Source organism: Schistocerca gregaria, chromosome 1, assembly GCF_023897955.1.
Source record: "Schistocerca gregaria isolate iqSchGreg1 chromosome 1, iqSchGreg1.2, whole genome shotgun sequence".
Taxonomy (NCBI): Eukaryota; Metazoa; Arthropoda; class Insecta; order Orthoptera; family Acrididae; genus Schistocerca; species Schistocerca gregaria.
In genome coordinates, this window is record NC_064920.1 from 653,304,991 (window position 1) to 653,332,920 (window position 27,930).

At 41.6% G+C, this 27,930-nt stretch overlaps 1 protein-coding gene across 1 annotated transcript in view; it reads left to right on the plus strand.

Moving 5' to 3' along the window:
• LOC126361189 (uncharacterized) overlaps positions 1-27,500 on the plus strand; it is a 156,788-nt gene extending 129,288 nt beyond the window's left edge. Inside the window, exons 16-18 of the mRNA XM_050007770.1 lie at positions 5,328-5,412; positions 12,096-12,372; positions 26,836-27,500. Coding sequence (XP_049863727.1) covers positions 5,328-5,412; positions 12,096-12,372; positions 26,836-26,932 — 459 coding nt within the window. The 3' untranslated portion in view covers positions 26,933-27,500. The remainder of the gene's footprint in view (positions 1-5,327; positions 5,413-12,095; positions 12,373-26,835) is intronic.
• Positions 27,501-27,930: the final 430 nt, after the last annotated feature.

The window sequence follows — 27,930 nt, forward strand, 5'->3', positions numbered from 1 at the left end:
TCTGAGCTAAAGTTAGATTTAACCTTGAGTAGTGAAGGTCATCCTTTCTCCTAGTGTTGTAACCATGTACACTGCTGTTACTTTTGAATTCGTTCGGATTGTTGACAACAATTATATAATCGTGAGGCTACAGTGAAGATTTCTAGCTCTTTAAATAAGTGTCTGCAGGATGATCTTGGATGAACTCCAGCAATTATTCTGATTACACGCTTTTGTGCGATGAACACTCTTTTACTCAATGAGGAGTTACCCCAGAATATGATTCCATACGAAAGCAGAGAATGAAAATAGGTGTTAATTTACTCAGATGTATATCGCCAATATTTGCAATGACCCTAATAGCATAAGTAGCTGAACTCAAATGTTTCAGCAGATCCTCAGTGTGTTTTTTTCCAGTTCAACCCCTCATCAGTGCATACACCTAGAAATGTCGAATATCCTACCTTACCTACCGATTTCTGATCGAAGTCCATATTTATTAATGGTGTCATTCCATTTAATGTGTGGAACTGTATATACTGTGTTTTGTCAAAGTTTAATGAGAGCCTATTTGCAGAGAACCACTTAATGATTTTCTGAAAAATGTCATTTACAATTTCACCAGTTGATTCTTGACTGTTGGGTGTGATGGCTATACTTGTATCATCGGCAAAAAGTACCAGCTTTGCATCTGCGTGAATGTAGAATGGCAAGTCATTAATATATATTAAGAACAGCAGAGGTCCCCCAAGACCGAACCTTGTGGCACCCCATTCTTGATTGTTCCTCAGTTTAAGAAATCATCAGTTTTTTGCATATTATGTGAACTGTTTATTTCAGCTTTCTGCACTCTTCCAGTTAGATATGATTTAAACTATTTGAGCACTGTCCCATTCATACCACAGTACTTGAGCTAATCTAGAAGTATTCCATGATTTACACAATCAAAAGCTTTTGATAGATCACAAAAAGTTCCCAACGAGTGACTTCCGGTTACTCAGAGCATTTAATATTTCATTAGTGAAAGTATATATAGCATTTTCGGTTGGAAAAACGCTTCTGGAAACCAAACTGACATTTTGTTAAAACTTTATTTTTACAAAGGTGTGAAGCTACTCTACAATACATTACTTTTTTCAAGAATTTTGGATAAGGCAGTCAGATGAGAGATTGGGCAGTATTTGTTGACATCAGACGTATCCCCTTTTTTATGCAGTGGTTTAACAATGGCATACTTCAGTCTATCTGGGAAAATACCCTGCTTCAGAGAGCTACACTCCTGAAAATTGAAATAAGAACACCGTGAATTCATTGTCCCAGGAAGGGGAAACTTTGACACATTCCTGGGGTCAGATACATCACATGATCACACTGACAGAACCACAGGCAAGTAGACACAGGCAACAGAGCATGCACAATGTCGGCACTAGTACAGTGTATATCCACCTTTCGCAGCAATGCAGGCTGCTATTCTCCCATGGAGGCGATCGTAGAGATGCTGGATGTAGTCCTGTGGAATGGCTTGCCATGCCATTTCCACCTGGCGCCTCAGTTGGACCAGCGTTCGTGCTGGACGTGCAGACCGCGTGAGACGACGCTTCATCCAGTCCCAAACATGCTCAATGGGGGACAGATCCGGAGATCTTGCTGGCCAGGGTAGTTGACTTACACCTTCTAGAGCACGTTGGGTGGCACGGGATACATGCGGACGTGCATTGTCCTGTTGGAACAGCAAGTTCCCTTGCCGGTCTAGGAATGGTAAAACGATGGGTTCGATGACGGTTTGGATGTACCGTGCACTATTCAGTGTCCCCTCGACGATCACCAGAGGTGTACGGCCAGTGTAGGAGATCGCTCCCCACACCATGATGCCGGGTGTTGGCCCTGTGTGCCTCGGTCGTATGCAGTCCTGATTGTGGCGCTCACCTGCACGGCGCCAAACACGCATACGACCATCATTGGCACCAAGGCAGAAGCGACTCTCATCGCTGAAGACGACACGTCTCCATTCGTCCCTCCATTCACGCCTGTCGCGACACCACTGGAGGCGGGCTGCACGATGTTGGGGCGTGAGCGGAAGACGGCCTAACGGTGTGCGGGACCGTAGCCCAGCTTCATGGAGACGGTTGCGAATGGTCCTCGCCGATACCCCAGGAGCAACAGTGTCCCTAATTTGCTGGGAAGTGGCGGTGTGGTCCCCTACGGCACTGCCTAAGATCCAACGGTCTTGGCGTGCATCCGTGCGTCGCTGCGGTCCGGTCCCAGGTCGACGGGCACGTGCACCTTCCGCCGACCACTGGCGACAACATCGATGTACTGTGGAGACCTCATGCCCTCGCTCAAAGTCCGTCAACTGCACATACGGTTCACGTCCACGCTGTCGCGGCATGCTACCAGTGTTAAAGACTGCGATGGAGCTCCGTATGTCACGGCAAACTGGCTGACACTGACGGCGGCAGTGCACAAATGCTGCGCAGCTAGCGCCATTCGACGGCCAACACCGCGGTTCCTGGTGTGTCCGCTGTGCCGTGCGTGTGATCATTGCTTGTACAGCCCTCTCGCAGTGTCCGGAGCAAGTGCGGTGGGTCTGACACGCCGGTGTCAATGTGTTCTTTTTTCCATTTCCAGGAGTGTATTACATATGTGGCTAATAATCCCACTTATTTCATGGAACAAACTTTTATTATCCTGCTAAAAATGCCATCAATTCCATGTGAGCTTTTATTTTTGAGAGAGTTTATTATCTTCCTAATTTCAGAAGGAGAGGTGGGTGGAATTTCAGTTGTATCAAATGGTGTGGGTAAGACCTCTTCCATTAACAGCCTTGCGTCTTCTAATGAACATTTAGATCCTATTTTCTCTACAACATTTAAAAAATGATTATTCAAAATGTTTTCGTTTCCCGGCTTGTTGTTTATCAAGTTTCCATTCGCTTCGATGGTGATGCCGTCATCCTGTACTCTTGGTTGCCCTGTCTCCCTTGTAATAATGTTACAAATTGTTTTGTTTTTGTTATCAGAGGTATTAATCTCAGACATGATGCACATGCTTCTGGACTTTTTAATAAACTGTCTTCATGTGGCACAGTAGTTTTTATTATATTTGGCTGTTTCTGGGCCATTACTCTTTCTTGTTGTTAGCAGTCTGAATGTTTGTCATGCTATTCTGCTAAGGCCGGCAAGTTGAATCAAACATTATGTTAGAGATAAGATTTAAGTTTATATTTGTAATATTGGCTTAGAAAAATTTGAGAAGTCCATTTATTGTTGTTGTTGTTATCTGCCTGCCCAGACATCGCTGGAGACTTTCCTTCTTACCTAAGTGTCTCGTAGTACCACCTATACCTCACTCTGTTTTACCATCACTAATTGCAAAAAACGACCTCTGTGCTTTTAGCTGAAATTCTTTCTGATGCAAACACAGATTCATTAAATTATATTTATTTTTATACTGGCCAGCTCAGCCATCGCTGGGGAAAAAAAGTTTGTGACTTTGCTATGTTTGAATGTGGTGTTAACTTGTTCAGCTGCCACACTAACTTATCAGGAAGTCCCCAACTGAGCTTCAGCACCGTATAATTTCAGTTGTGTCAGTTGAAAGCCACTGACTGCACTTTATAGAATCTTGTTCATTTAATGTCTGGATTATTTTCCTCGAATTTTGAGTGGAGAAAACTGACAATACAGTCTTTTAATGGACACTTGTCACAATTCCTCAGCATACATTTCTTCCTGCTCCTTCACAAACATTACATGAAATAAATTCTTTGTAATTGTCTCCTGTACAGCTCCATGAATCAGTACAACATTTTGATGTATTGTATGTAAGCCACTAAGTGTGTGCTGTTGATGCCAACTAAAATGTACCACTTAAATGTCAGAGAACAAAATTTCGAAAACCCATTTTTAAGTCAGGCTATTCCAATTGAAAAAAAAACTGAGTAGAGCCCGTGAAGATTATATGTAATCAATGTTTTCTTTTGTATTGTTTCTTCCTATACTCACAGCGTCTTTCGTATCAGGCAAGATGCTGTACTGCTCATTATTTGGATAAAACACATTTATTAACTCGGTAGTTCCAGGACTCAAATTTTCTATGTTAAAATGTTGCTAAAAGACACTTCTCTTCTAATGGTTTCTGAGCTCCAATTACGTGCAGCCGGAATTGTCAGCACCTGAAGGTGTTTGTTTTGTGATGTAGTGAGTAATTCATTGTTGGTGACATCATCAAGCTTGTCCATACCTTCATATTTTTCCCCCACATTTATTTCCTAGTCTTCTCTCTCTCTCTCTCTCTCTCTCTCTCTCTCTCTCTCTCTCTCTCTCTCTCTCTCTCTCTCTCTCCTTTTTTTCCCCAGAAATGGTAAATAAACTTTGAGAACAGGTAACATTTTATGTGTTCATGCACTCGTTTTAATTTTTCTTTGCCACAGGAAAATCTACTATGTTTGTTGAGGGTATGCAGTTCTATAGGGGAACATCAAATTTTGCTGAATAAAGCTTACCCACCCTGGTTTGATGCAGCTCTCCATGCTACTCTGTCCTGTGCAAGCTTCTTCATCTCCCAGTACCTACTGCTACCTACATCCTTCTGAATCTACTTAGTGTATTCGTCTCTTGGTCTCCCTCTACGATTTTTACCCTCCACGGTGCCCTCCAATGCTAAATTTGTGATCCCTTGATGCCTCAAAACATGTCCTACCAACCGATCCCTTCTTCTGGTCAAGTTGTGTCACAAACTTCTCTTCTCCCCAATCCTATTCAATACCTCCTCATTAGTTACGTGATCTATCCACCTTATCTTCAGCAATCTTCTGTAACACCACATTTCGAAAGCTTCTATTCTCTTCTTGTCCAAACTATTTATTGTCCATATTTTACTTCCATACATGGCTACACTCCATACAAATACTTTCAGAAACGACTTCCTGATACATAAATCTATACTCGATGTTAACAAATTCCTCTTCTTCAGAAACGCTTTCCTTGCCATTGCCAGTCTACGTTTTATATCCTCTCTACTTCGACCATCATCAGTTATTTTACTTCCTAAATAGCAAAGCTCCTTTACTACTTTAAGTGTCTCATTTCCTAATCTAATTCCCTCAGCATCACCTGATTTAATTTGACTACTTTCCATTATCTTCATTTTGCTTTTGTTGATGTTCATCTTATATCCTCCTTTCAAGACACTGTCCATTCCGTTCACATATCAACCAAATAATTAATTTCTGGAAGTGCTATTTTGCTTTTCTTCTTTAATTCATCTGGGGTTTTAGGTAACCAAATTGCAATGTATGTTACACTTAATAAGTTACATACCAATGTAATTATTTTGTCATTTTGTAGGCAGTTGATGGCAACAACAAAGAGGTACAACTAAAGCCATTTGCAGTTGTCAAGCCAGTGGAGAAAATGGCACGAAATGCTGTCAGTAAGTGTGTCAGTTACATTTTATATTCTATGTTCATAAAAATGTTAGTAGGTCAGAAAGAGATAAGAGTTCTGTGATGTCAAAAAGGCAGTTTGACAGCCTTTGCAAATGATTAGTTCATAGTACAGATAGCACTATCATGGTAATATGAAAATTGAGAAGCAGGTGTTATATTTAATGGAATATACACCATAACTTGTTGTTGATAACCTCACAATTCAGTAGTGCAACGTTCTTCTGCTGGTCTTTCTATACAAGAGCTCCCTGTATCTTTACCATCTCTTAGTGGTGCTATTCTAGCATGGCGGGTAGTAGTAATATGTGGACCAATTCTTACCACCTTTCAGTAGCTTATGCGTGAAATTATTTCAATGAAAAAGGGAAAGCAATGTTGCAGTAAAATGATAAGACATGCACAATAAAGACAAAAACATTAGTGAAGAAACCACTTTTTGAATGTAAAAAAGAGAGAGAGAGACTGAAATGTACTGGAACTTTTCCAGGTTATTCTACCAGAAAAAAAGCCATACTTCAATTTCGTCACCAACACAGTAAGGTATCAGAAAAACTTATTTAGTGTTCAATAGTCCATAACAATTCAGGCAGGCTAGGAAAAAATCTTACCTTTGTAGTTTTGGATGTTGTTGAATTTAGCATATGTTAAAATTCTGCTCCGAGATACTGCCTTCCAAAGATGACACTGCACATATCATTTTGAGGATGCGGATTTGGGAACCCTTTTCAAATGCTGTATCTCTAGAAAAATTCTAGATATTTTGTTGGTTATTATTATTATTATTATTATTATTGTTATTGTTATTTATTTGAAAGATAATTGCTTTATGATTACAAAGAAATCCTCTATTTGGACTTAATGTGTCAAAGTTCTTTTACTATAGTGTTCTCAACTTTTTAATAATTTATGGAAAAAACCTGTTTTAAAAAATGCCAATCCATAATTTTTTTCCTGTTAATTAGTACCCTATAGTTCTGCATTCCCTGAAAAGAAGAGCTTCCACTTTTAGTTTGAACAGGTTTTATAAACAATTGAAACTTTTGCCATACATAAAACCTGTTACATTAACACTTTATCACATAACAGGCTCAAAAATCAAAACCTACCCTTATTTAACATAATTTATGTTTTGAAAGATGAGTAAGAGACTCATTTTTCAAGCATTTTAAGTGGTTCCAAAATACATGTGAACGGTCCAAAGACTTAAAGGTTTCAATGTGTACAACATTTGTGCACTCTGTTTTGTACTGAAATTAGTCAGTGTTCCACTGCTTCAGTATTTTCCTTTGATATAGAATGATGCCTTCCTGTTGAACCAATAGGAACTGGAACACCTACAACCTTCAAAACATTGTGAACAAGAAGTGGGCATTGTTGCTGTCCTTCAGCTGGAAACCTATACCCAGCAGCTGGTCCATGTGGTAGCATAAAGTTCACTACAATTTTATTTAACTCCTAACTGGTATCTATTATCTCTGCAATCCACCAGTTCCAGTCATACACACGTCACAATCATCTCCCTCCTCAGGTTGTGAATCTGAATATTGGCAGAATGAATGAAATTTCTTCTTTCTTGCTCTTTAAAGTGTGTGCAATATGAGATCGCCTATCCCTTTGAGTTCAGAAATGTCTCTTCTGAATTCTTTCGCAGGAGTTGTTTGTTTGGACCATTCTCCTTTTTTCTACTCATGGAATTCTTCGATTTCGTCTTTGGACAAAAGAATGAGGGCTGTTGATGTGCAATATTTCATGACTCTCATAAAATTCTCAGCATTCTGAATCACATTTGGTCTAGAAAGATTGTTTTGTAACATAGTGCTTCACCAGGCCTCGTACACCGTCACAAAGCTGCTTCCCATCACCAGTAGCACTGTATACCCAGTCAGTTGGCACAAGTGACTTATACCTGCTAACAGTTTTTAAATTGACTAGGAATACCATCAGAAATAATGATGATCTTGCTCTGTCCCCGTTTGCAGTTGAAGAATTTCGTGCATTGCTAGCAAAGCATGTGCCGAGTCATGTCCTGTGTCATCACTTATAACTTCAACGCTTGTTTTCTTGTTTTGAAAATGTCAGTTCTGTAAAAAGTGAAACCTGGTCATTACTCCAATAATACCACTGTACTTCTTGTGGTCGTATTACAGACCAGTTCTCAGCAAAATCACAGTGAAGTACTAAACATAGTTCTTCAGCCTGTACACACCCTTTCACTTCTGCAATGTGTTGTTGCAGTTTCTTCAGATGCTGATGTGTTACTGCTTTCACTGACTTTTTACCAAGTTCATCAATGAAACTGTCAAAGGCAACAGTTTTCTTAATTAGTGTATTTTCCTCCCATGTTGCTGTTACAATTATAGTTATTTTTTGTTGGCTCTCTAGCAAGAACAGTCCCATTTATCTTCCAGATAAAATGACTGCACTATTTGAACTTGAGCTGCTTCTACAGGGTGCCCTTAATAGGGATCTGGTCTTCCAACGACTCCTTTTACGGACCTCACACTTCTTCTTCTGTCTGCCATGTACTTTGATACTGATGAAACGGGATTCAAATTGTTTTCTTTGAAAATGTCAACTTGCACCTTTTCATTGCAGGATGCACAATATTCAACAGCTGAATTGATATTTCTGAAAAATTCCTTGCAAGAGTGCTTTGCTTCATTTTCTTTTGAAGATGGAACTTCTACTTTGAAGAGTGTGATCAGTTTTGCTGTACTGTATTCATCCATAGCTGTAGTAATTTCTCTGTGCTTTCTTGATGTGTAGAGCTTATGACTCAACTTCACTGACGACGCTTTCTTAACATGACTAACACCTACCTTTGTAGTTGACTGATTCATACTATTTAATTCTTCTCTACTGATGCAAAATTTGCACCATGGGAGGCTTCACCTTGTTCAGGTGCTATCATTGTTGTTATACTGTCAAAACATTTAGAACACAAAAAGTTGTCACTGGAAACATCTTCATTTTGAAACAGTGAGTTCAGATGAGAACACTTATTCCCAACCTGAACAAAATCTGTTAGTCAGCACACTTCAGTCTCCTGTGACCCCAGTCAGAAGATATTTCAAACAGTCCTTTTCACAAAACACACTGCAACTTTGTCAACTGGCAAATTCCTCATGAAAACACAGAATTCACTGGATGGTCTCAGATTTCTTAGAAGCGTCTTCAGTAAACAAATTAGTACTGGACGACCACAATACATTTAAAAAAAACTGTAAAAATATCTAGAACTGTTAGAGATACAGCATTTTAAAAAAATTTCCAAAATTCGTATCTTCAAAGTGGTGTTTGCAGTATCTTTTTTTGAGAAAACAAATAAAATACATGTTTCTTACTTAGTCCTGAATTGCTAAATTCAATACCATCTGAGACTGTGCAGATAAACCCCAACCCCTCCACCGCCTGAAGTGATACAGATTATGCTTATTAAAAAAAAAGGCATTTCTGAAAGAAAAGGAAAAAATGCATTTTTGTGTTCTGTGAAAGAATTTCTAAATACATAGAAAGAATAATGGTTCTTCACTGATACATTGGTAACCTTAGCTTAAATAAAGCTGATAGTTACTTGACAACGTTCCAGGCAGAATAGGCAAGGTACTTAGTGTAGATGGAGAACCAAAAATAACTATCCACATAGTAGGAGGAGAATTTTGGCACTGTCAAAATTTGCTGACAGGTTGGGTTTTCCATTTGCTATAGTGCATAGTGCAGCCACCATATGTTGACAGACACCGGCAGGGGGCAGAAGAAAAAAAAGACTAGAATTCTGATCGCCAGAGGGCGTATGAATATTACTGGGAAAGAAGTGCAGCCTCGCTCTCTAAAAGTAACAGCCAGCAACCAGTATCTGGAAAAGCAGAAGTGTCACATGGTCACTACAATCACCAGTTTCTTCTGGTGTTGTGGAGGTTGTAATCGAAATCTGTAATGGGCGAGAATTAGTCTTTTCACTCATTTCAAAAAAAAAAAAAAGAAAACTATGAGCAAGGGAATGAATACTGTGCAGTTGTTTGCTGAGTGTTATAAACACGCTGAGCATTATAAACATGGTAAATAGGCGTGAACTCTAGCAGTATTCGATGCAACCACAGTTCAAAATCCTGCCACCTCAAACTGCCACATTATATCAACTTTTAAACTTTAGATAGCAGAAAAGTAAAAGCGTTTCTTCGTTTTAAGATGTCAGGTCCCACAGCTGAGTACTAAGTTGCATTCTGGAGCATCTGTCTTGTCCACTCCATGCCACAACCCACATTTGGTGTGGCAGCAGAGCATAGACTCCACTGACACGTCATTGTGCTCACACACTTTCTATTTCACAGACACACTCTTATGCACATACTTTCCAAATTGGTCTGAGCCAAATGATTTATGATACCAGTAGTAAAAAAATTGGCTCCATTTTCAATATTTATATGCATAAAAAAGGTATTTGCAACTATCTTTGATAAAATAGTTCATCATTTATTTGCATTTATCAAAAAATGCAAATTTTTCAGCTCCCTGATCATCAGCAATGTGCATCTAAGCTAATCCGGCATGTTTTCTAATGCCTTCACCCCACTTGCATTAGGTTGTTGTGCCAGTCTACCATTTCTTGCAATCCAGCAAAAAACTTTCTCAGTCCGTCTATCATCCATTCACCTGGCTCTGTCCTATTCTCCATTTCATTATCACTACAGACACAATTACCGTATATACTCGAATAATCTGCTCATTTTTTCCCAAATTTTAGGACGAAAAACTGGGGTGTGCGGATTTTTCGAAACATTGTTCGTACTGCTCCGCCTCCAACAACAGATTCCGTTATACTGTTGAATTGTTGCGGCCTCAGTCTGTGACACATCAGTAGCACGTTAGGAGTGAAGTATTAACGTCTTCAAACTTGTTAATTATGGCTACAAGTTTTCGTTATTGCTCGTACACTGCTAAAGAAAAAGTGAAATATATTGAAAAAGCTGAGAATATTGGAAACTGTGCAGCAGGAAGAAAGCACGACATGAGTGAGAGTTGTATTCGCAACTGGCAAAAAATAAAACGCAGCCTCAAGGAACTAATAGTAATTGCTGGGCGTTTCGCTGCCAAAAAGTGAAGCATCCGGACCTCGAGAAAAGGCTCTGCGATTATGTAGATAAGCCACAATAATGATGTGCGGTGACGAGTGAAACGTGCCAACTTAAAGCATTGTCTTTAGCCAAAGAACTAGGCATTACCAGTTTCAAAGCTAGCCGAGGCTGGCTATCAAGATTTTTCATCCGAAATGGTTTAGGATTACGGAGGAAAACTACTATTGCTCAGCGGATTCCAGTCGATTATGAGGAAAAAATAGCGAATTTTCATCGTTATGTGATAAATCTCTGCCGTAAACAGTCCTATATATTATCGCAAATTTGTAATGAGGATCAAACACCAGTCTATTTTGAGGTGCTGCTCGACAACACAATGAACAGGAAAGGAGAATCAAGCATCACAATACGAACTGGCGGCAATGAGAAACAAAGATGTACAGTGATGTTGTGTGTAACTGGCGATGGACGAAAGCTACCACCTTACGTGATATTTAAAGGGAAAACTATTTCAAAAATATCAGTAAAAGGTATACTGGAATTAGTGAGAGCAAATGAACTTACAATTGACTGGGTGACACATGTTTGGCAACGTCGTCCTGGTGCGTTACTGAATTTACGCAACTTGTTGGTCCTGGACAGCTTCCGTGGACTTAAAACTAAGGAAGTGCGAGACAAATTACAAAAAGGGAAAACCGACATGGTCATTATCCCTGGAGGCCTAAATCCATCCTACAACCACTAGATGTTTGTTTAAATCGGCCATTCAAAGCTGCACTTAAACAGCGATATACACAATGGATGGCTGATGAAAACCATAAGTTCACACCTAGTGGAAAAATCAAATGGCCGGATTGGTCGCAGATTTGCGAATGGGTGAAAAGTGCATGGAGCTCCATTCTGCAACCACTGGTGGAAAAATCCTTCAAAAAATGTGGAATCACAAATTCACTGGATGGAACAGAGGACGATGCTCTATGGGAAGATGGTGAAGACGACTGGTTCTCCCGCTAGTGATGACAATGAAAGTGATGAATAGAGTGGTAAGAGAGGAAACGTACCACTACTGACTAAAATATTTTATTGCACATACCATATTAACAAATTCTTAAACAAGATAATTCACATTTCTTTTTTTGCTATTGAAGGTACGCATAGAGTCCCGGCTGGCGGTGCTAATGTTTCCCGGCCGCCCACCCGTCTAATGGGTCAGCCGCACACTGCTGAATCGGTTGCGTTTTAATGATGAATCAACCTGTACAGCAGCTTTGCTTAAAACCAGTTGTTATTATACATACTTTTGAACATTTTTTGCAAATAAAGCAACTTAAAACATTCTCCCCTCCCCATAAAAATAGGGGTGCATGGATTATTAGTGTATATACACTACTATTACATCATTCTGTTACTTGATTCATTCGCATGTTTTTCCTATAGTCTTTTCTTAATAAATTTTTCTGCTGTAGATAGATGTTTTGATAAAACTGAACAGGAACACTGCACTTTATATTTCATTTAACTTGTTGTGTACCTGTTCAGTTTTCTATGTAATGTGCAGTAAGTATGTTTAGTAACTTGCACTATACCCACAGGTCGAATACCTGTGGCTCCACAGAACACCAGCAGACATGGGACACCAAGAGCATTGTCCAGCAGTCACATTCCTGTTGCCAGCTTCCATGTCTTGAAAGAAAAGAATTTTGATGCACGTCTCAGTGCACCACATACAATCAATTCAAGGCCCAGTTCTGCAAAAATGGGAAATAATTCTAGACCAAAGCCTTTGACTAACCTCAAGCCACAACGAATTACTTATGAACAAGCTAAAGCAACAATACAGAACAAGAAACCTTTGGCGGCTGTTAAAAGGTATGATCTCCATCAAATTAATAAATAGCAAACAAAATACACAGACTGGCAAAACTTGACGTACTCTGTAATCATACATAATAAGACCTACACATATATTTCTTTTAATTTTCACTAAATCATAAAATTACTTTTCGGTACATGTTTTATTACTTTATGTTAGTATTTTATAATACTTGATTGTTACAGCAGCATCCAAAAGTTTTTTTGTGCTTCTCCTTAACTACACCATAAAAATTATTTATTTTTAGATTGTTCTCCAGACTTCAGTATTGTTTTAATGTGCATTAAGGATGTATATCATGGTTGTTTTCTGTGAACATAAAAGTAAAATAAGATCTTGGCATTAACTCTGTTTATGACTATAGGTTGACTTCGATGTCTGGTGTTAGTATTTCATATTATTAAGTTATGTTAATATAGTTTGAGAAAAAATGCAGACAAGCTGGAAAATTGAATAAGGAACATCATAGGGTCACTCATTCAGAAACTTCAAAGTATTAAGTACATTGTCAGTAAGATTTTTGTTTTTCCTAAATCTGAGGCTTTTGCTAAGAATGTTCCCTCAAAAAGATAAATTTTCTCAATTCTTTAATCATCTATGCCAGTATAACATAGTGCCATTCTTCCCACGAACTATTTAACACTGGAACAGGAAAGGATTTACAGATGTAGTTTGCTACCAACTTCAGCGACTCCAAAGCTATGACACTGTAACTGCCAGGCAAAGTGTTGTTGTGTTATCTGTGTGTGTATGATTAACTGATTTCGAACGGTACTGTAATTATATTTAAATCCATTATTCAATATCAGACACAATCACAGATGTTTGATAGAACTTATGAATGTCATTTTCCTTCTACTCATTGCATTGTGTTGCAGTAGCCTTAATTTAATTTCATATTCCTTGCTGCATATACGTACTGCCTGTGAAGATGAATGTCTCCGTAATGTGCATTCACAAATCCATGTTACTTCCGTATGAAATTTATACCACAGCAGCTGATCGGTGCGAGATAAGCATCCACATGAGTCTTTAGCACTGGAAGATGAATAATAAAATAATCCCCCCCCCTCCCCTCCCTCACGTTCCTTGAACTTTGCAGTGGCCACACTACTTACCTCTTTGCCCCTTAGATAAGCGAGCAACTTAAGTTAGTTCAAGGCCGAATTAATCAGTGTCAATTAAAATTAAACACATCTTAAAATATTACTGTCTCAGTAAGAGTTTTTGTTTGTTACTGTGCAGAAAACCTACACTCTTAAAATGATCTTCATCCGATTGGATTCTGATGTCGCTAGTTGTGTGTTTTGATAAAACACTTTTCAGAACCAGGGACCGCATGAACACTTGGATTACATGCAGCCCGTGGGACGTTGTTCGATGACCACTGGTTTGAAGCACAACTGAATTGAATTCATGCTTAAGAAAGTGGTTGATATTTAAAATCTTCCTAAAATTGTGCTTCACAGCTTTCATAAGAGACATTTTGCTGTAAATGACTGTCACAAGTTGCTAAGTGTTTCGAATTTTATTCTTCTCAAACTATAGTTCAGTCATCTACATAGCTGTGACATCATTGAGGCGTTGCCATAGAGACATTTACAAAATTGCATTATTTGATTTGTTGAGGTAGCTGCATGGAGTTTTGGCACTCAGCCCACTGTAACTGTCAGGTAGCTTAGGACAACTCGACTATAGTTTCCCCTTGTGGGCACCGGCACTTGCATCTGCATCTACGTCTGTACTATTTGAACCACTGTGAGGCACTTGTCAGTGGGCATGTACCAGTTACTAGAGGTTTTTCCTGTTTGTCACATTTGGAATGCAGGAAAAATGGTTGTTTAAAAGCCTCTCTGGACATGTTTTAATTAATCTAGTCTTATCCTGATCATCACTATGGAAGTGTTCTATAGGGAGTTTTTGTATATACGTACAGTCATTTAAAGTCATTTCTTAAGACTTCATTTGCAGATTTTCTCAGGATGGTTTCCATTGTCCTAAAAAATTGGCCAGTTCAGTTTGTTCAGTATCTCAGTGACACTCTCCCCGAGTCAAACAAACCTGTGACAATTTTTGCTACCCTTCCCCTGTATACATTCAATATAACCTGCTAGATTGAGTATCGAGTGCAGTGGCGCGATGTTTAGCACATTGTACTAGGGAGGACGATGTTTCAAATCTGTGTCAGGCCATTCTGATTATATTTTCCATGATTTCCCTAAATTGCTTCAGGCAAATGCCAGAATAGTTCCTTAGAGAGGTCATGGCAGACTTACTTTCACATATTTCTCTAATCAGATAGGACCAATGACCTTGCTGTTTGGTCCCCTTTTCAAAGTCAACCAACAACCAACCGACCCTGCTAGACCTATTTGGTACGGGCCCCACACATTTGAGCAGTAGTCTAGAACTGGTTGCATGAGTGATTGATAAGCAGTCTCCTTTCTACTGGCTGAATTTCCCTAGTATTCTAGCAGTAAATTGAAGCCTGCTACCTAGTTTACCCATCCGTGACTGAGCCTATATGATCATTTCACTTCATATCCCTACTAAGCGTACACTCAAGTGTTTGCAAAGTTTCCAGCTGCAACTCACCACGTTATGTTCATACTATGTTCCTTTGTTTTGTGAGGTGCAAAATTTTATATTTTTGAACATTCAGAGTAAGTTGTCAACCATTACACCACTTTGAAATCTTATCAATGTCTGACTGAATATTTTTACAGCTTCATTCAGACTGCACTTCCTCGTAGATACATGCATCATCTGCATAAAGTCTGAGGCTACTATCATTATTATTGTTTGTAGGATCATTAATAAAGTGCTTTTCAGAAATTGAGATACACTGCATATACCTGGCTGGTTTGATCTGCACCTTCCAGGATATGTCAGAAAAATGCAATTTGGGTTTCACATAATCATTGTTTTTGGAATCCATGCTGGTTGGCATGGAGGAGGTCATTCTGTTCAAGATATCTCATTATGTTTGAGCCAAGAATATGTTCTGCGACAAATTGATGTCAAGAACATAAGTAGTTTAGTGGATCATTTCTGCTACACTTCTTGTGCTTTCTTGCAGCTACTAGGCATGTTTCTTTGTTCAAGAGATCTACCGTATTTACACAATTATAAGATGAGGTTTTGTCCCAAATTCATCATCTGAAAATTACAGTGTCATCTTATATTTTCCACATTAAACTATTGCTGTTGAGGTCAATGTCTTGTATGGTGTTTGATTAATACTTAGGTCGTCTTACATTTACGAATGATGCTTTGGTTTTGAGGTTTCTTACAGATTTCTTACGAATATTCAAAAAAGTAGGGCGTAGCAATGCTTTCGTTTGAAGAGGCTGGAGATTTCCTGATATGCTGAAAGGCTCGATATGGTACTGACCTTGCTTGAACAATCTAACAACAATTGACTTATGGCACTATGACTAGCCATTGCAACAATCTAATGCTTAGCTTAAAAATTGACAGTTTTCTTTAATGAAGAAAAACATAACATTAAATTCTATCATCTTACAAATTTTTGTTGTATTTGAACAGGTTTGCGATAAAAGTTGTCATAAATGTATGGCCATATACATAGATTTACACTAATCAGCCACAACATTATGACCACCGACGTATTATCGATGTGAACCAATCCAGGCGGTAGCAGCATCTTCTGGCAAGGTTCAAATGGCTTTGAGCACTATGGAACTTAACATCTGAGGACATCAGTCCCCTAGAACTTAGAAGTACTTAAAACTAACCTACCTAAGAACATCACACACATCCATGCCCGAGACAGGATTCGAACGTGCGACCGTAGCGGTTGCACGGTTCCAGACTGAAGTGCCTAGAACCAGTCGGCCACACTGGCTGGCACCTGGCAAGGAATGACTGCTAGTCACACATGTGAGTGACGTATGCAGTATCAAAGGGAGTGCTATCTGTGTGTAGAATGGCTAATACATGCGATCTATCTAAGTTCAACCGAGGGCAGATTGTGATGACCCAGAGCCTCGACATGGGCATTTTGGAAACTGCACGACTTGTTGGGTGTTAGAGGTGTGCTGTGGTGAGTAGAAAAAACAAGGTGAAACCGTATCCATGTACTGTGGGTTGCACGGCCTCAGTAAAGATCTCGGACTTTGTAGGCTGAGCAGACTGCTAAAACAGGACAAGCAGCAGAGTGTGTCGGAACAAACATCAGACTTTAATACTGGCCAGAGTACAAGTGTGTCTGAACACGCAGTACACCGAACACTACTAATGATGGGCCTCTGTAGTTGCAGCTGATGACCCATGAATGTGACAATGTTAACACAGTGACTTCGGCAACTACGACTGAAATGGGCATGTGACCATCAGCACTAGAATTTCACACAATGACAGTTGCATGGTTGAGTAATGTGATACCTTCATCATGGCAATGGGAGCCCGAAAATCCGTTGTCTTTCAGGGGACAGCTCCTTGACATCTGTACTGTGGGACAAAACAAGCTGGTGGCGGCTCCATTATGCTCTGGAGAACATTCATGTGGGTATCCATGAATGCAGTGGAGGTGATACAACACACCGTGACGACCAAGGAGTATTGTACACTAGTTGGACCTTTTACACCCCTTTGTGGTGATCATGTTTCCCGACAGAAGCAGCATTTTTCATCAAGATAAAGCACCAAGTCACAAGGCCAGGCGTGTAACGGAGTTGTTCAAGGAACACTGGCAGGTTCTAATTGATATGCTGATGCCGCCAAGTCAAAGCTGTACCCAATCAACCACATCTTGGATGTGATCGAACATGGCATCATAGCTTATCGCCCCCCTTCCCAATGTCACAACACATCACCCCCCCACCCCCCTGTGGGTCAGGGGGTTAGAATAGGCCCGAGGTATTCCTGCCTGTCGTAAGAGGCGACTAAAAGGAGTCCCTCCCCCTCAAGGGGGTAGTTTGTGCTTGCGTCCGTAGACAGACGGTTCCACGACTTATATTTGTGGTCATTTTGGTTTTTCACTTATTCTGGTTTCTTCCTTCCTTTGTTTGGTTCCTTTCTTTGTCCTTCTCCCTCTCACTGTCTTCCTTACTTTTTCCCTTGCCTTCTTGTCCACTCTCTGGTCTCTGCCTCGGCATTTGAGACAGTCTGTCCTTTCTCTCCCTCTCTCCCTTTATTTTTCCTCTTCTTCTTTCCTCCCTGTGCGTGCATGAAGGCCAACCCACGCATTCGCATGTGTAGCCGGTGACGGGTTAACGCGTAATTCCCCGCCCTGGGTAGACAAGTAAGGCACGTATGTACCCCCTGGTAAAGGCCAGGCCCAGGGAGGGGTGATTGCCTGAGCTGACACCTTCCGACCATGCCGATTGGTCCCTCCGTCCATTTTTCAGGTGTGACCTGAGGTGTAAACATTCACCTAAGGCGGGAGTGCCCTCTGAGAGGGTTCCCACAAGGAAGGAGCGCGCCATCGGAGACGCTGGAAATCATGGGGGATCCTCCACAGTGGATTTCTCTTCTTCCTCTCTCTCGACTTCTGCCGAAAAATGGAAACTTGACCAGCCACCAGTGACAAAAGTACTACCACCTGCCCCAAAGTTCCTCGTAGTTTCTCGATGTGAGGATGGAAAGGATTTTTCATCTGTCAGCCCTTTCGTTATCCAGAAGGGCATAGATGCCATAGCCGGACCTGTCAAGTCATGTACCAGGATGCATAACGGTACTTTGTTATTTGAAACTGAGAGCACCTTTCAGGCACAAAAACTGCTTCGGGCCACACTCCTGTACACATTCCCTGTCCGGGTGGAGGCTCACCGCACTTTGAATTCGTCACGTGGTGCGGTATATATTAGATCACTCGACAGATTGACTAGGAGATTCAGCCTTTCCTCGCTAACCAGGGCGTGACGGCTGTCCATAGGGTCATGAAAAAGGTGAACAATGATCTTGTACCGACCCGGACACTTATCTTGACCTTTGATAGTGTTCAGCTGCCGTCGCGCAACAAAGCGGGCTACTGGGTTATTTCTGTTCATCCCTATGTCCCGACATCTACCCGCTGCTACCAGTGTCAGCGTTTTAATCACACTCGCCAGATTTGTTCTAATGTGGATAAATGTGTCACTTGTGGCAGGGTGACTGTCCACATCCATCTCCTCGTTGTGTGAACTGTCAGGATGACCATGCAGCGTCCTCCCGCGACTGTCCCATCTACAAGGACGAACACTGTATACAGAAAATTTGGGTCAACGAGAAAGTGTCCACCTTGGCTGCTCGCAAGCTATTCGCTAGTAGGAAGCCCACACTGCTCCCAGCGGAGAGATACAGTACTGTCCTCGCCTCTCCTCGGACTACCAGGGAGGTGGCGATGCACACATGCAATCTGACCTTCAGCACTACGGTCGTCTGTTCGACCAGTGCTAAGATCGCCCGGTCAATGTCTCCTCTTCCTCCCGTCACCCCGTAAGACACAACCACCTTCATCAGCTTCTGCCAAGACTAAGACCCAGAATTCAGATGCACGGGCCTTCAAGAAGGAACCGTCCCGTACAGACTTCCTGCGTACCTCGAACTCCCATCCATCGACCAGTACTTCCACTAAACGAACTTCCAAGAAGGCTCATAGGAAGCAAAGTTCTCCTTCTCCGCCATGGCGCATTTCTTCTCCTGCGCCACCCAGAGGTTGCCGCCCCAGGCTGTCATCCGTTTCGCCTGGCCGCACCGCTGGTAGCCGAACATCTGGTTGTTCACTAGTGGAGGAAGTTCCTCCTCCCGGCCATCTTAACAAGATGGCCGACAAACCTATTGAACCAATGGACGATGACTCTCCACCTATTGATAGCAGCAGCAGTGCTTGCTCGAAGCCAGGCCCTCATCAGCCTTCAAGGTGACCCCTTTTTGCTTATCCTTTTTCTTTTTCTTCTCACGATGGCACTTCTTCATTGGAATATTTGCGGCATTCGCTCCAACCGAGAGGACTTGAAGTTGCTGCTACGCTTGCACTGTCCACTCGTCGTAGCTCTCCAGGAAACGAAGCTACTCCCATGCGATCAAATAGACTTGGCACACTATGCCTCTGTGCGTTTTGACCTACCCCCTATGGCACGTATTCCGGCTCATGGAGGGGTTATGTTGCTGGTCCGAGATGATATTTACTACGATCCCATCGCATTGCACACTGGCCTGCAGGCAATTGCCGTCAGAATTACACTCCCCACTTTTACATTTTACATTTGTACCATTTATACTCCATCGTCATCTGCTGTTACCAGGGCAGACATGATGCAAATAATTGCTCAGCTACCTGCACCATTTTTGTTAACTGGATACTTCAATGCCCACCAACCCCTTTGGGGCTCTCCAGCATCCTGCCCGAGGGGCTCCTTGTTAGCAGACCTTTTCAACCACCTCAATCTTGTCTGCCTCAATACTGGCGTCCCTACTTTTCTTTCGGACACATCTCACACCTATTCCCATTTAGACCTCTCTATATTTACTACCAAACTTTCACGCCGGTTTGAGTGGTACGCACTTTTTGATACGTATTAGAGTGACCACTTCCTGTGTGTTATCCATCTCCTGCATCATACCCCCTCTCCGTGCTCAAGTAGTTGGAACATCTCCATAGCAGACTGGGGGCACTTCTCTTCCAGGGCGACCTTTCAGGATCAAACCTTCGCAAGCTGCGATTGTCAGGACGCACACCTCACGGAAGTCATTCTCATTGCTGCTGAATATTCCATCCCTCACACTACTTCTCCACGTCGTGTACCGGTCCCCTGGTGGACCGCAGCATGTAGAGACGCTTTACGTGCTCATCGACGTGCTTTACGCACCTTTAAACGCTACCCTACGGTTGTGAATTGTATCAATTATAAACGATTACGTGCGCAGTGTCGTCGTGTTATTAAAGAAAGCAAGAAAGCCAGCTGGGCTACTTTTTAAAGCACCTTCAACAGTTTTACTCCTTCTTCTGTTGTCTGGGGTAGCCTGCGCCGGCTATCTGACACTAAGGGCCACTCACCAGTTTCTGGCTTGACAGTCGCAAATGACGTCCTTGTGGCCCCTGAGGATCTCTCCAATGCCTTCAGCCGCTTTTTCGCAGAGGTTTCAAGCTCCGCTCATTACCACCCTGCCTTCCTCCCCCGAAAACAGGCAGAGGAGGCAAGGCCACGTAACTTCCGCTCAAATCGTGAAAGTTATAATGCCCCATTCACCATGCGAGAACTCGAAAATGCACTTGCCCAGTCACAGTCCTCTGCTCCAGGGCCTGATTCTATTCATACTCAGATGCTGAAGAACCTTTCTCCTGCGGGTAAAGGTTTTCTTCTTCGAACTTACAATCGCATCTGGATTGAGGGTCATGTCCTCACATGCTGGCGCGAGGCTATTGTTGTCCCGATTCCTAAGCCGCGGAAGGACAAGCACTTGCCTTCCAGTTATCGACCCATCTCGCTTACCAGCTGTGTCTTAAGGTGATGGAGTAAATGGTTAACTCTCGTTTGGTTTGGCTGCTTGAATCTCGACGCCTACTTACCAATGTACAATTTGGATTTCGTAGGCACCGCTCTACTGTTGACCATCTGGTTACCTTGTTGACCTTAATTATGAATAACTTCTTGCGGAAGCGCCCGACTGCGGCTGTGTTCTTTGATTTGGAGAAGGCTTATGACACCTGTTGGAGGGTGGGCATTCTCTGAACCATGCATACATGGGGCCTTCGCGGTCGCCTCCCTCTTTTTATTCGTGCCTTTTTAATGGATCTACAGTTCAAGGTACGTGTGGGTTCTGTCCGGTCCAACGCCTTTTGCCAGGAGAATGGGGTGCCACAGGGCTCAGTTTTGAGCGTCACTCTCTTCGCCATAGCGATCAATCCAATAATGGATTGCCTCCCAGCTTATGTATCAGGCTCCCTTTTTGTGGACGATTTTACCATCTATTGCAGCGCACAGCGTACATGCTTCCTGGAGCGCTGTCTTCAGCGTTGTCTTGACCATCTTTACTCCTGGAGTGTTTCCAATGGCTTCTGTTTTTCTGCCGAGAAGACGGTCTGTATTTACTTCTGGCGCTACAGTGAGTTTCTTCCACCGTCCTTACTTGGTCCCGTTGCCCCCCCCCCCCCATTCGTAGAGACAACAAAATTTTTAGGTCTTACATTTGACAGGAAACTTAGCTGGTCTTCACATGTGTCATATTTGGCTGCCCGTTGTACTCGTTCTCTAACTGTCCTCCGTGTTCTCAGTGGTATGTCGTGGGGAGCGAATCGAACTGTCCTACTTCGCCTATATCAATCTATCGTCCACTCAAAGCTTGATTATGGGAGCTTCGTATACTCCTCTGCACGGCTGTCCATCTTACACCGCCTCAACTCTATACAATATCGGGGTTTACGTCTTGGGATCGGAGCGTTCTTTACTAGTCCCGTCGAGAGTCTTCATGCTGAAGCCGGTGAATTGCCACTAACCTACCGGCGCGATATATTGATTTGTCGATATGCCTGTCGGCTATTGTCAATGCCCGACCACCCGTCTTATCATTCCTTTTTTGACGACTCCCTCGACCATCAATACGGGTTGTATGTCTCTGCCTTGCTACCCCCTGGAGTTCGCTTTCGTCGCCTCCTTCAGCACCTTGATTTTTCACTACCTGCAACCTTTCTAGTGGGCGAGAACCAAACGCCACCTTGGCTCCAGGCTCAGGTTCGCGTTCACCTTGACCTCAGCTCGCTCCCAAAGGAGGTTACCCCTGCTTCGGTATACCGCTCCCGTTTTGTCAAACTTCGTTCGAAGTTCATTAATATTATCTTCATTTATACAGATGGCTCTAAGACCAATGACAGTGTCGGGTGTTCTTTTATTGTCGGGCACACAGTTTCAAATACTGGCTCTATGGCCATTGTTCGGTCTTCACAGCTGAGCTATTTGCCCTCTACCAGGCTGTTCTTTACATCTGCTGCCACCGACTTCTGTTTATGTCATCTGCTCCGATTTCCTGAGCACCATCCAGAGCCTCAGTGATCCGTATCTGGTTCACCCTTTCGTGCACCGGATCCAACGCTCTCTTCAGCAGCTGGCGGATGACTGTTCTCCAGTTACCTTTATGTGGATTCCTGGCCATGTCGGTATCCCTGGGAACGAAGCTGCAGATGCTGCAGCGAAGGCTGCGGTCCTCCAGCCTCGGACAGCTTCTTGTTGTGTCCCTCCATCAGATTGTAGCAGGGTCATTTGTTATCGCATTTTATTGCTGTGGCATGCCGATTGGGCTGCACTTACGGACAACAAGCTTCAGGCCTTGAAACCTCTGCCCACGGCTTGGACGATCTCTTCATGCACTTCTCAGCGGGAGGAGGTCGTTTTGGCCAGGTTACGGATTGGACACTACCAGTTCAGCCATCGCCGTCTGCTGATGGCTGTGCCGGCGCTGTTATGCCAATGTGGGCAATTGCTGACAGTACGCCACATTTTAACATCCTGTCCAAATTTTAATACACTGCACGTTGTCCTTGGCCTGCCATGTACTCTGGATGCCATTTTAGTGGATGACCCAGGAGCAGCTGCTCGCGTTCTTTGTTTTATCCACTTGACAAATCTGTCTAAGGACATTTGATTATGCTGTTTTTTTTTTAATCCTATGCCGATCAATATGTCTTCTATAGTGTTGTCCCTTTTAGTTGCTGTTTTTACCTTGTGCCTCGCGGTGCATTCCTAACTTAGTCTGGGCGCTAATGACCATTTTGTCATGTTGTCAGTGCCAGAGGTGGATGTACTGGCTACTAGGTAGTAGGTGCTCAAGATGTTTTGGCTTATCAGTGTAAGCTGCTTTTTTTAAGTAAAAATAACATTTAAAATGAAAATCCCATCCTTCAAAAGCCATTAGTAGATTCTGAACTCCTTCAATATTTTATTTGGTTATGAGAAACTGAAATGACTTGACAGAAGAGAGATTTGGTTGCTGTTTACATATGAATAAACAGGGGAAAAACATATCCAGCTATTAACCAGCCTTAAAACAAGATTGTGACATTCAGATGGAACAAGGAAGAAAATCGATCCAAAATTAAATGTCTTACAAACAAAATAATTTGCATTAAACTTACTACAGTTGTTATCGCAAGAACCAATCACAGTGGAAAGACCCGTTGTGGAGATATTACCAACAGCAGGATGAGTGAAAGTTCAAGACTTGGAATGAATCATATTGGCAATCTGTTATTTATATATTAGTTGCTGTGTTATGTATGAGCTGCACCCTAGACGATGCTGCCATCCATGTTTAAGTATTGTTCAAGCACAGCAGTATGGAAGAACTGAACAGGGAATAGTGACACCAGTCTGGCTGAGAACTATGAGTGCAGGGAGGAGAGTGGTGAGCGGGCAGCATATTTCATCGTGCTGCTAACCACGGGAATCTATACTTCGTACTTTGGCTCTCTATGAACATATGCCATGTTTAAACTGCGACTTGTCTGAATTCATTTGTACTCGGAATCACATTCGCTTCAAAATTGGACAAATACTCAACAGTAGCATACTTTTCTACAAGAGATGCTAAAAGTATAAACTGGGGTCAATGGCATACTTATGTGTTTCATGCAGCAATGTTGTTGACGCTCACCATGCGGTATGACGAAAGTGATAAAGGGGTGGGTGTGTGTGTGTGTGTGTGTGTGTGTGTGTGTGTGTGTGTGTGTGTGTGTGTGTGTGTGTGTGTTAGCTGATGGTTCTGTGCAGCCAGTAAGAGCACTTACTGACCACAGTGACAAATTTGAAATGATTATAATCGAATTTGGTGAAAGCATGTATATTGTTTGTCAAAAGGCCCAAATGGATTTATTCTCGACTTGAAAATTGCTGAGGAACAGATATATTACTGGACAAGATCAATTACCACAAGCAATGATGGATGGCATGAAACACATTACATACATAATAAAGGTGGAATGGCATTTTTATAATGAAAAATGATACAGATTCCACCACATGAGAAATCAGGATAACAGACATAGATAATGTTCATGTTCGACAGTGGCCAGACTCCCAACATAACAGTGAATGACAGACTCTTGGTAAGGAATATGCCCTCCTCAGGCATTAATGCACCTTTTGCACCTGTTACTCATGCTGGCTACCAAACTGTTGAGGAGTACTTTGGTGATATTGTACCACTCCTCTCTCAAGATGGTTTTCAGTTCTTGCGCAGTTTGTTGGGGGGGGGGGGGGGCTGTTCTTGAGAAGCATGCCTGCCAATGGCATTTCAGGCATGCTTTGTAAGATTTAGGTCTGTGGAGTATGCAGGCCATGCCCTGCATTCAGTATCTTCACTTTCCAGTGTGTACGTCACCTCAACGATCCTGTGTGAACAGGCATTGTGGTGCATAAACAGAATTTTGGGCCCTACCACATACTTAAACAGATGGATATGATACAGAATAATCTTCCTGCAATACTGCTGTGCTTTAACAGTATCTCATACAAATATATTTGGTAGTGTTTCAGCCATTGTGCATAATGCTTAGACAATACCGATGACTCTCGTGAACATTCTGTGGTGTTTAATGTGTTACCAACTCTCTCAGCACTAACTGGTGGCCAGAATCACATGCCACATTGAAACTGCATTCATCAGAAAACATCACTCTGGACCACTGTTGACGACACCAACCAACGCACTCGTTACACCAATGAACTCTTCCTCAGTGGTGGTGTGGTTGAAGTGGGAAGCATTTAACAGATTTCCGAGCATACAAGCCACCTGATTTAGTCACCATGAAATGGTTCTGGTAGAGAAACTTAAACCGTTAGCGGCTGAAAACTCTGCAGCAATCTGCCTAGGAGTGAAATGTCTGTTCCTTTTTGCCACTAGGACTACTTGTTACTTCTCTTGTAGTGTGGTGGTCTGTGTACAACCAGCCGCATGCCTTTCTGTAGCAGTTCCACCTTCAGCAGCCATTTTTAATTGCGAGATGACATTTTTGGACAAACCCATTACTGAAACTTCTTGGCAGATTAAAACTGTGTGGCAGACCGAGACTCAAACTCGGGACCTTCGCCCAGGATCTTCGCCATTCGTGGGCAAGTGCTCTACCATCTGAGCTACCCAAGCACGACTCACACCCCATCCTCACAGCTTCACCTCTGCCAGTACCTCAGCGCACACTCTGCTGCAGAGTGAAAATCTCATTCTGGAAACATCCCCCATGCTGCGGCTAAGCCATGTCTCCACAGTATCCTTTCTTTCAGGAGTGCTAGTTCTGCGTGGTTCGCAGGAGAGCTTCTCTAAAGTTTGGAACGTAAGAGACGAGGTACTGTCAGAAGTAAAGCTGTGAGGACAGGGTGTGAGTCGTGCTTGGATAGCTCTGTTGGTAGAGCACTTGCCCGCGAAAGGCAAAGGTCCCAAGTTCGAGTCTCAGTACGGCACACAGTTTTAATCTGCCAGGAAGTTTCATATCAGTGCACACTCCGCTGCAGAGTGAAGATCTCATTCTGTAAACCCATTACTATAGCCACAGTAGTGACACAGTGACCAGCTTTGAGCCATCCAGCAGCTCATACACGATAAGCAATCAAATTATATCAAACATGGTTTGGAAAAACATCTCCTCCTCCCTTCCCCTTCTTCCTCATTTGTCAGTCGACGAACCAAACATGAATTTAAAACTTTTGAATGACTCTGAATAGGAACTAAAAGAATTATTATTTATTTTGTGATTTGTCTGCACTGAGGTAACTGTATCTTCATCCTTACCTATGTCATTTCGTGGAAGGAGATGGGTCGAAAATGCCATTGCAGCTGAAAAAGCTGTGGAAGTTCATGATCAGATTAAAACTCATGTTACTGAGATAACATACTCTAATTCAAGCTCAGAATTTTCTGTTTTTATTGATTCAGCCAGTAGTAAAAACACTTTTCCCACTCATTGCTTATGTAACTATTGACAGTAGACTTGATAATTGCACAGTCAAGTATGGCTAATGGCTGTCTTAAGACAGACTGCTGATATTTAAAGACCCAAGTCAAAAGTTCACAAACAAATTCCATTGTATGATCTCTGTTAAGTTTTATTTACATGGTTACATAAAAGGAAATAGGCTATTTACATATTCTGAAATCATCACAGGAAAATATGATAACACTCATCATTTTCCTTTCTGTTCTTCACTTGTGTTGAATACACAATAGAGTAGTACCCCTATTTGTAGCCCACAGTTAAATGTTTTCAAAATTTTAGGTGAGCGCAGATATGTTTTGGCTTTTATCCAGCCAAGAGGAATGTGAGGTAGTTAACAAGTCTCAACTTCCTGAATTGTGTAATTTTATCTTTGTTCCAAAGACAAAACATACTATAAGAAAACTGAAGGTAAATAGTTTGCCCTCTTAATGTCTGTCCTTCAGTCAGTAGGCATAAAATTTTGTGTATGTGATATATAAAGGCACCTGTTTTTCTCATTTTGTAAAACTGATGGCTAACGTTTTATTTTCAGAGAGGCTGAAAGACTGGAGAATCGCAACATTTTGAAAGGAGTAAGATTGAACCGCCGATTTGAATTACAGATGCAGCACCGAAAATTAAATGTGTAATTATTATTGTATATTCTTCAAGTAATTTTACTCCTGGCATTTCTGTACTGGGCTTTCATGTAACATGCCCAATATGTGACATAAAGAACTGTTGTTCTTATGCTTGCCTTTCTGTTCTTTCTAATGTATTTGTCTTTGTATAACAAATGATTATATCCATTAATTGTAATAAATTTAACTTTTATTCAACTAATCTTTGGCAGCTTTGTTCATGCTGGACATGTAACTTTTTCTGTATGTCATTTATTTAATCTGCATTCAAACAGTGGGTGTATATTATTTTATAGAAGTGTATAAATAGATAAATTATATACAGATAGAAAATGTATTCTGTTTATAGAGTTGTTAATTTATGAATGTTTCTGTATGTTAACAGTTTTTGTAAAGTGATAACGGATTACTGAGTTTTGTTGCAATTTCACAATAATTTTCATTAATACTTGAAATACAAGTTAGATTTACAGAGCATGTTTATGAAATTTGGAGCCAAAATAATTTCTGTTTTGGTTTATGCTTTTGTATTTGATTTTATCTGCTAATGTATATAAAGAATTACATTATTTCCTTATCGAGGAGCCGTTGTGTTTGTTCTTTTCTCACTAACAAGAGGTAAGTGGGAGGCAAAAAGTGAGGTATTCTGTAATTTCCCTGTGATTTGCTTGAGGCAAGTACTGGACTAGTTCCCTAGAAAGAGCATTGCCTATTTTGTTTCTCTGTTCCTCAGGCATGCTCGTGACGCATATTTGATTGTAAACTGTGAATTTCTACACATTCCTTCAATATTGTTACCCCACTTACATGCACAACTAAAATTCTTGATTTATACATTATTCTTCAATGTTAAGATCTTGTTTCCACACTCCACAAACATCGTGCAATGATAACTTCAGTTGGTATAGTGGCTATATTTTGCTATAGGCCTATTCATCTTGCATAAGAGTGCAATCTAACGTGTCAGAATCTACCATGAAATTTGTGACACAGCCTTTGGTACAAGG